Raw genomic sequence first — 9,325 nt, 5'->3', positions numbered from 1 at the left:
TGGACAAGTGGCAGGCCCTGCACTCATGAGGGCTTCCACTGTGCTGCCCCCTCTTAATACTCACCAATAAATTCTACTTCCTGTCCACCTAAAAAAAAAAAAAAAATGCCTTCACTTCAATTACCCCTCTTTCTTACATACTTTGTCTGTTATTTTAGTTTTATCCTGATTCCCTCAATAAACATTATTAGTATATAAAAAAAAAGAAAAAAAAAGTTCCTACCAAATATACATATATAAAGTTTATTAAGTTAAAAGTCATAAGGACCCAGGAATAGCTAATGACACAGAAGATCAAAATAGAACACAGTAGAGAACTTCAAAATAAAACAGGTGTGGGAATTGTGTGTGTGAAAAAGGTGGGTTCAGATAAGTTGGTTTGTTAGACATTCATATGCCAACCCATCAGCCGTTTCGTTCTCCCTTCCTTGCTGACAAAGCCCCATGTTTTTTTCTTTTTTCTTTTTGGTCTAAAACTCTGTATGGCTGCCTTGTGCTGTAGAATAGGGTGCTTCCCTAGTCCAGAGAGGGTGAGTGTTGATTAGATTCTGTGCCAATCATGGTATTGGCTTGCCTGATCATTTGATGGAATCTCAGCTAATGAGATAAAGGAAGTCTGAAGACTTTGAATAAGAAATTTTCTGTTGCTCTTAACAACTGATAAAAGATAGGGATTTGCTGGCATCCCTTTCCTGCTTCTCAGTGAAGATATGTGATATGGATGTTTGAAGCTAATCTGCAACGGTCTTCTGATGGCCATGAAAGGACAAGTATGGAGATGAAAGCTATCACACTGAGGATAGCAGGATGTAGATAGAAAGCACCTGAATTGTGCTTCTGAATTAACCAGTCTGGGAAGTGCTTTACCTGTGGACTTTTTGTTATGTGAGATATTCTTTATATTGTTCCATTCACTTTGAGTATATGTATATTGTTACTTGTAGCCAAAAAGAAACCTCTGTTAGTAGAAACAAAGGGAGAGTTAGGTTATTCAAAAAATAGTATGGGACAATTGAATATCCCTTTTTCTGTGGGAGTAGGTGGGGAGAAACTTAAAGGTTCACATGGAAAACAAAAAAGTACTAAAGAAAACATAATACTTTTGTTATTTTGTGGTCGAGAAGGCCTTTCCAACACACATGTTGGAAATCATAAAGGAAAATTGTAAAACAAAAAGAAATGTAGTAAAATCTCTTCAAAGAGTGTCGGGAAAAGTGGACATCCACATACAAAATAATGAAATTGGATTGTTGCCTTAATGCCGTGCATAGAAATCAACTTAAGGCCGGGTATGGTGGCTCAAACCTGTAATCCCAGCACTTTGAGAGGCCGAGGTAAGCAGATCATGAGGTCAGGAGTTCAAGACCAGCCTGGACAAATAGTGAAACCCTGTCTCTACTAAAAAAATACAAAAATTAGCTGGGTGTGGTGACGGGCGCCTGTAGTCCCAGCTACTTGGGAGGCTGAGGCAGGAGAATTGCTAGAACCCGGGAGTCGGAGGTTGCAGTGAGCCGAGATGGAGCCACTGCACTTCAGCCTAGGCAACACAGCGAGACTCTGACTCCAAAAAACAAACAAACAAAATAAACTTAAAATGGATTGAAGATTTAAAAGTAAAATCTGAAACTATACAATCCTAGCAGAAAACATAGGGGAAAAGCTTCATACGTTTGTCTTGGCAATGATCTCTTGGATAAGACAACAGAAGCACAGGCAACAAAAGCAGAAATAGACAAATGGGACTACATCAAACTAAAAAGATGCACAGAAAGGACAATGAAAAGGCAACTTAGCAATGGAAGAAAATATTTGCAAACCATATACACTCGGCCCTTTCTATCTGATGGTTCAACCAAGAATTCAACCAACCTTGATTTTTGAAATATTTGAAAAAAAAAAAAAAAAAACCAAAGACAAGGCTGGGCTCATGCCTGTAATCCCAGCACTTTGGGAGGCTGAAGCGGGCAGATCACCTGAGATCAGGAGTTCAAGACGAGCCTGGCCAACATGGCAAAGCCCTGTCTCTACTAAAAATACAAATATTAGTTGGGTGTGGTGGCACATACCTGTAGTCCCAGCTACCCAGGAGGCTGAGGAAGGCGAATCGCTTGAACCCTGGAGGTGGAGGTTGCTGTAAGCCGAGATCGTGCCACTGTACTCCAGCCTGGGTGACAGAGTGAGACTACGTCTCCAAAGAAACAAAAGAAAACCAAGGACAATATAAAACACATTCTAAAACTACAGTATAACAATGATTTACATAGCATTTACAGTGTGCTTGGTATAGGTAATTTTTTTCCTCTTTGTATTGATCACGTGACAGGTACAAGTAATCTAGAGTTGTTTTTTTTTTTTTGGGCAGAGTTTTGCTCTTGTTGGCCAGGCTGGAGTACAATGGTGCAATCGCAGCTCACTGCAACCTCCGCCTCCTGGGTCCAAGTGATTCTCCTGCCTCAGACTCCCCAAGTAGCTGGGATTACAGGCATGTGCCACCACACCTGGCTAATTTTTTTGTATTTTTAATAGAGACAGGGTTTCTCCGTGTTGGTCAGGCTGGTCTCAAACTCCTGACCTCAGGTGATCGGCCCGCCTCAGCCTCCCAAAGTGCTGGGATTACAGGTGTGAGCCACCGCACCTGGCTTAGAGATGATTTAAAATATATGGTGGTGAGGTGGCTCGCACCTGTAATCCCAGCACTTTGGGAGGCTGAGGTGGGCAGATCATGTGAGGTCAGGAGTTTGAGACCAGCCTGGCCAATATGATGAAACCCTGTCTCTACTAAAAATACAAAAATTAGCCAGGTGTGGTGGCTGGTGCCTGTAATCCTAGCTACTTGGGAGGCTGAGGCAGGAGAATCACTTGTACCAGGGAAGTTGAGGTTGCAGTGAGCCGAGATCTCACCACTGCACTCCAGCCTGGGCGACAAGTGAGACTCTGTCTCAGAATCAATCGATCAATCAGTCAAGTATACAGGAGGGCAGAGCAGGCCAAGCAGGCTGGGTGCAGTGATTCATACTTGTTAGCCAAGCACTTTGGGAGGCCAAGATGGGAGGATTGGTTGAGCTCAGGAGACCAGCCTGGGAAATGTAGCGAGAGCTCATCTCTTAAAATAAAAAAAAAAGTTAGCCAAGCATGTACTCCCAGCTTCTTGGGAGGCTGAGGCAAGAAGATTTTTTGAGCCTGAAGGATTTCATGAGCATGGGAGGTTGAAGCTCCAGTGAACTGTGATAGTGCCATTGCACTCCAGCCTGGGCGACACAGAGACACAACAACTCAAAAGTATATATATATATATATTCGTGAGGATGGGGAGAAATCTGAATCCTTGTGCACTGTTAGTGGGAATGTAAAATGATACGGCTGCTGTAGAATATGGAGGTTCCTTAAAAAATTAACAGTAGAACTGTAAGATCCAACAGTCCCACTTGGGGGTATGTTGGTTCTCTCAGTTTCCTTCACTTTTTCTCTGTCCTGACTCAGAAACACAAGGTTTTTAACCATTGTGTGTGCTGGCCTGCTGCTTGTTTTGTCCTGCAGGCTTGAACCCAAGCCAGGGCTTTGAACATTCCCAGGCACTGATAAAGGTTTCTCAGATTGTTGACCAAAACCCTGAAAGGAACTAGCTCCAACCCTGAGCCAAATTTCTTAAGCCCTCATGTAAACTTTATACCCTGACCCCGTCATTGTGTACATTCACAGGTTGAACATACCCAGGGAGAAAGAAAATCCCTTATCTCGCCAGTCCCAGCAAGGAGATACCATAGCCTCCTCTATATATAAGTTCCCTTATAAATGCTCTGGACTGATCACTGATGTTTAATGCTTCTTTCTTTGGAATTCCAGCCAGCCTCCTTTCCAGATGTTTTGGGGCAGTCCCTTATGGGAATTCCTCTGCTGTCTCTTTTGGGGTGACGATAGCCTCAGGTTCAGCCAGTATGAAACAGCTTTTATCCAAAAGAATTGAAATTACAATCTTGAAAGGGTCTTTTCACTTGTGTTCATTGCAACATTCACAATAGCCAAGAGGTGAAAACCTTTATATCTAAGGATGAATGGTAAATGGTAACGAAAATGTGATATATATATATAGATTGGAATACTATTCAACCTTAAAAGAGATTTTACACTGGGTGCGGTGACTTATGCCTGTAATGCCCGCACTTTGGGAGGCCGAGGCGGGTGGATCACCTCAGGTCAGGAGTTCGAGACCAGCCTGGCCAACATGGCGAAAACCCGTCTCTACTAAAAATACAAAAATTAGCCTGGTGTGGTGGCACGTGCCTGTAGTCCCAGCTACTTGGGAGGCTGAGGCAGGAGAATCTCTTGAACCAGGGAGGCGGAGCTTGCAGTGAGCTGAGATCGGCCACTGCACTCCAGCCCGGGCGACAGAGCGAGACTCCGTCTCAAAAAAAAAAAAAAAAAAAGAAGATAAGGTCTTGCTCTGTCATCCGGGCTGGAGTGTAGTGGTGCAATTATGGCCTATCTTGACCTTGACCCCCCAGGCTTAAATGATCCTCCCACTTCAGTCACCCAAGGAGGTAGGATTGCAGGTATGGGCCACCATGCCTGGCTAATTTTTAACAAAATTTTTGTAGAGATGGGATCTCACTGTGTTGTCCAGGCTCGTCTTGAACTCCTGGGCTCAAGTGATCACCTCACGTCGGCCTCCCAGTGTGTTGGGATTACAGGTGTGAGCCACTGCATCTGGCCTGATTGCCTATTTTCTATATTTTTGGGGTATCCTGGCTCTAATTACATTTTTATGGTTAATGTATGTATTTTCTGCCTTTTTTTTTTTTTGGATGGAGTCTTGGCCTGCCGCCTAGGCTGGACTGTAGTGGTGCCATCTCAGCTCACTGCAACCTCCGCCTCCTGTGTTCAAGCAATTCTTCTGCCTCAGCCTCCTGAGTAGCTGGGATTACAGATGTGCACCACCATGCCTGGCTAATTTTTTGTATCTTTAGTAGAGACGGGATTTCACCATGTTGGCCAGGCTAGTCTCGAACTCCTGACCTCATGATCCGCCTGCCTCAGCCTCCCAAAGTGCTGGGATTACAGGCGTGATTACAGAGATCTCCCAAAGTGCTGGGATTGCAGACTGCGCCTGGTGTATTTTCTCTTTTTTATTAACATCTAACTTAATGTTTCTGGTTCTCACTTAACTTTTTGGGATCTTGGTTTCTTCAGCTGTGAAAAGAGTAAGTTAGACCAATTCAGTGATTTCTAACTATTTTGAGTTATGGACATCTTTGAGAATTGGAACACCTTTCCCCATAAATACGCACATATGCATGGTTTTTATTTTCATACGGGTCACAAATTCCCAGATTAAGAACTCTTGGGATAAACAATCTCTAAGACCTCTTCCGCTTAGAATTTCATGACTCAGATCTAGTTACTTTTTAGTACCCATTTATGTATATTATTTGTAAGATAATATTTTATATTATTTATATTTATTTAAATATATTGTTATTTAAATAACTGTTGATACTTTCAACCTGATAATTCTTTGTTGTGGCAAGCTGTAAGTCTTGAAAAAGTCAAGATGCTTGGTTGTAAATAGAGGAAAGAAATTCTGCTTGTAAGCTAACACAGTTGATAAGCTCAAAAAATAGGCAATAACCAGGGGAGTTTAAGGCAGCCAGTAAGATAGCCAAGTCACTCCACAGAATGTATCTACTTATAATGCTGTGGGCAGCATGGACTGTAGACACAAACTAGCTTTACTGCCTCCAGAACTAATTCCTGTCTGTTACTGGCTTGTTTTTATCAGTGACTCTAGATTCACAGTCCTGGACTGGAGTGCTTAATTGGCTGGGCTTAAGTCTTAAGTCCTATGTCCATGCTTTAGTTTCCGGGGAGCTGTGAAATCTATCAATATTTTTCAGTAACTTAAACAATCTTCCAAAATCCTTTTTTAAAACAGGAGTGACTTACTGATGATAAATCATGTAATGTTGTATTTATCAATAGCTTTACTATTTTAGTAAATCCTTACTATTTTTAATACTTTTTTTTCCTTTTAGTATTTAGCATTTACATGTGGTTTAATCAGAGGTGGCTTATCAAACTTGGGAATAAAAAGTATTGTAACAGCTGAAGTGTCTTCAATGCCTGCTTGTAAGTTGAATTCACTTTTCTTACAGATGTTTTAGTAATTTGTTTTCAGGTCTTTTTTTTTTTTAATTGAGAGGAAATTTAAAATGCTGAAACTTTCATTTTAGTTTTATCAATGTAACATTTAGTAATATGTAGCATACTATATTCATATTCAGTAATTTTTGAATAATGGACTAAAGAAATCCAAATTTATAAGACAATTTGAGGGATGATTTTTAAGTCTTCTAAAGTTATTTAAACTTTAGCTTTTTAAAAGATATTCTTCTGAATATCTCGTGCACTGTTTTAAGATAGCAGATTTCCCTAGAACATTGAAAATGCTATTTTTAAACAATTGTTTAAGATACATCTATTATATACAGCTAAGTAAAACCAGATACTCTTTTATCACTAAATGTCTCCCTAAAGATCTTTTCACCAGAGCTACCAACTGAGAAAAAAATGGACTTGAGCTTTGTTATATTTCCATTTACAGTGATCATTAGTAATGAAATACTGTACCCAAATGTAGGATTCATAAAGAGAAATGAAAGTGCTTACTCACAAACCATATAATCATCCCCCAAAAATAGAATTGACTGGCTGGGCGTGGTGGCTCACACCTTTAATCTCAGCACTTTGGGAGGCCAAGATGGGCTTATCACGAGGTCAGGAGTTTGAGACCAGCCTGGCCAATATGGTGAATCCCTGTCTCTACTAAAAAAAATACAGAAATTAGCTGGGCGTGGTGGCAGACGCCTGTAGTCCCAGCTACTTAGGAGGCTGAGACAGGAGAATCACTTGAACCCGGGAGGTGGAGGTTGCAGTGAGCTGAGATCGCACCACTGCACTCCAGCCTGGGTGACAGAGCAAGAATCTGTCTCAAAAAAGAAAAGAAAAAAATAGAATTGACTTTATTGAATATTATGAAGAATGTGAAAAGGTTTTTGACATAGCAGATTTCTTGACTGAAACTGTTTCCTATATGGAACAGAAAATTGATGTTTAGACTTGTTTTCTTTGTATCTAAAAATCAAATAATTATTTGTATGTTTTTTTTTTAGGCAAATTTCAGGTGATGATACAGAAGCTGTAGAACATTCTGAAATGCAAGGCTTCAACAGTGTAAAGAGATAAATTATTCATGTAAAAGTATTTCAAGTAGTGATGATTTAATTGTTTGATGTTTGTGCAGGAGTAAGCATGTATTTTTATCAGTTTAACACAGATCAACTCAAAGGAGATAAAGGGACATTCTGCCATGACATACACTTAACCAAAACTATTCAAAATGAAACCCTGATTTCAAATAACCAGACACCAAGATGTAGGACCCTTATTTTAAACCTTTTTATTTGGTTAGAGTGATATGTATTTAGCCATAGATGGAGAAACAAAGCTCAGGGTTTGTTGAATTAGCATGAGAGAAAATTATGTACCAATAGAATTATTTGTGATAAGAATGAACAAATTTTGATAAAGTATGAATTTGTTTTATTTTAAAAAGCAAACATACTAAATTTTTTTATTTTATTGCTTATAATTTATTAAGAATTTCTCCACCTGTATAAGGATTTCATATATACATTGTATATGTGTATATATAAATACATATATGACTGCCTAAATTGTTTATAAATTTAATTTTGCTTTAATATGTTTCATTCCTTCAGAGCTCCATTAATGTAATCAAAATGAAATACAGATTAGTTTAAATGTGAATTCAGTGACTCTAGGGCCAAAGAATATTAGGTATGTTTGGAAAGAATTTTTGTATTTATTCCTGTTACAGTTTTGACTTTCAGCTTCTCTCCCCATGCATGGAAGTCCTGGTAAAGGGTCTAACATCTTTATTCCCTTCTTTACTCTTCCAGCTGAGCAGAGAGGTGGATAATTGGATTAGTCATTCTAACATTTTTAGGACCATATCATCTTAGTGGTTTGGGGTCAGTGCTCATCTGATATATCTTTCTTACCCCCTCTTCTACTTACTTTCTCTTACTTAAATTATCTGGCATAAGCAGATATCTCCAGCTTTTGTTAGAACCTTGCATGTTTTGATTACTAAAACTATACTTTGTTTTCCATTTATTTATTACCCTTTTGCATGTATTTGTGTGACAAGGAACTCTGCAGAAGGGGGTGACTGACACACCAAACAAGATATTTTGATACTCTGCCATAGAAATGGCAGATTAAGAAGATTGACTATAAACCAAACATTATATTAAATCATGAAATAAAAACTATACAAATGTACTTTAGAACATTAAAGAAAACTCAAGTTAGAGGCATACCATTTTCCTTTCATGGAAGGGTACAGTATTACAAAGATACTTGTTTACCTTGGTTTATTAAATTCTAGATACGTGCCCTATAATGGTGTTTCAGTCAATGACCGACCACATACATGGCGGTGGTTCCATAAGATTACAATACTGTATTTTTACTGTACCTTCTTTATGTTTAGATATGCAAGTACTTACCATTGTGTTACAGTGTCCTACAGTGTTCACTACAATAATATGCTGTACAGGTTTGTAGCCTAGGAGCAAAAGGCCATAGCCTAGGTGTATAGTAGATCGTACCATCTAAGTTTGTGTAAGTACACTCTGTGATTGTACAATTTTAACATCTCCTAATGATAATGCATTTCTCAGAATGTATCCCCTTTGCTAAGCAATGCATGACTGAAATCCTAATTCTCACATATTTTGGAGAAAAAATTTTAATTTTGAAAAAATTTAGGAAAGTTCCCAATGGCTGCAAACAGCAGCTTCCTTGGTAGTGATGCAGCCTGTTTGTTGTATGGGTTGCTCTAAGGGACCTTGGAGACAGACCTTTCAGATGGATGTTCATATTTCTGACCTTGCACTACCCCAGTGTAGGCTCCACACAGGCATGCGAGGTGCCATTGGAAAGCCCCAGGGCACTGTGGCCAGGGTTCACATTGGCCGAGTTATGTCCATCCGCACCAAGCTGCACAACAAGGAGCATGTGATTGAGGCCCTGTGCAGGGCCAAGTTCAAGCTCCCCAGCCGCCAGAAGATGCACATCTCAAAGAAGTGGGGCTTCACCAAGTTCAATGCCAATGAATTTGAAGACATGGTGGCTGAGAAGCGGCTCATCCCAGATGGGTCAAGTACGTTCCCAATCGTGGCGCTCTGGACAAGTGGCAGGCCCTGCACTCATGAGGGCTTCCACTGTGCTGCCCCCTCTTAAT

The 9,325-nt window shown here is 40.0% G+C and overlaps 1 protein-coding gene and 1 pseudogene across 1 annotated transcript in view; both read left to right on the top strand.

The window, feature by feature from the left end:
* Positions 1 to 8,334, top strand: part of TRAPPC6B (trafficking protein particle complex 6B) — an 18,363-nt gene extending 10,029 nt beyond the window's left edge. Inside the window, exons 4-5 of the mRNA XM_011926272.1 lie at positions 6,030 to 6,123; positions 7,167 to 8,334. Coding sequence (XP_011781662.1) covers positions 6,030 to 6,123; positions 7,167 to 7,198 — 126 coding nt within the window. The 3' untranslated portion in view covers positions 7,199 to 8,334. The remainder of the gene's footprint in view (positions 1 to 6,029; positions 6,124 to 7,166) is intronic.
* Positions 8,335 to 8,949: 615 nt separating this feature from the next.
* LOC105500950 lies at positions 8,950 to 9,296 on the top strand (annotated as a pseudogene).
* The last annotated feature ends 29 nt before the right edge of the window (positions 9,297 to 9,325 follow it).

This window comes from Colobus angolensis, unplaced genomic scaffold (genome assembly GCF_000951035.1).
Source record: "Colobus angolensis palliatus isolate OR3802 unplaced genomic scaffold, Cang.pa_1.0 Scaffold119, whole genome shotgun sequence".
Classification (NCBI taxonomy): domain Eukaryota; kingdom Metazoa; phylum Chordata; class Mammalia; order Primates; family Cercopithecidae; genus Colobus; species Colobus angolensis.
This window is presented reverse-complemented; position numbering and strand designations above follow the sequence as displayed.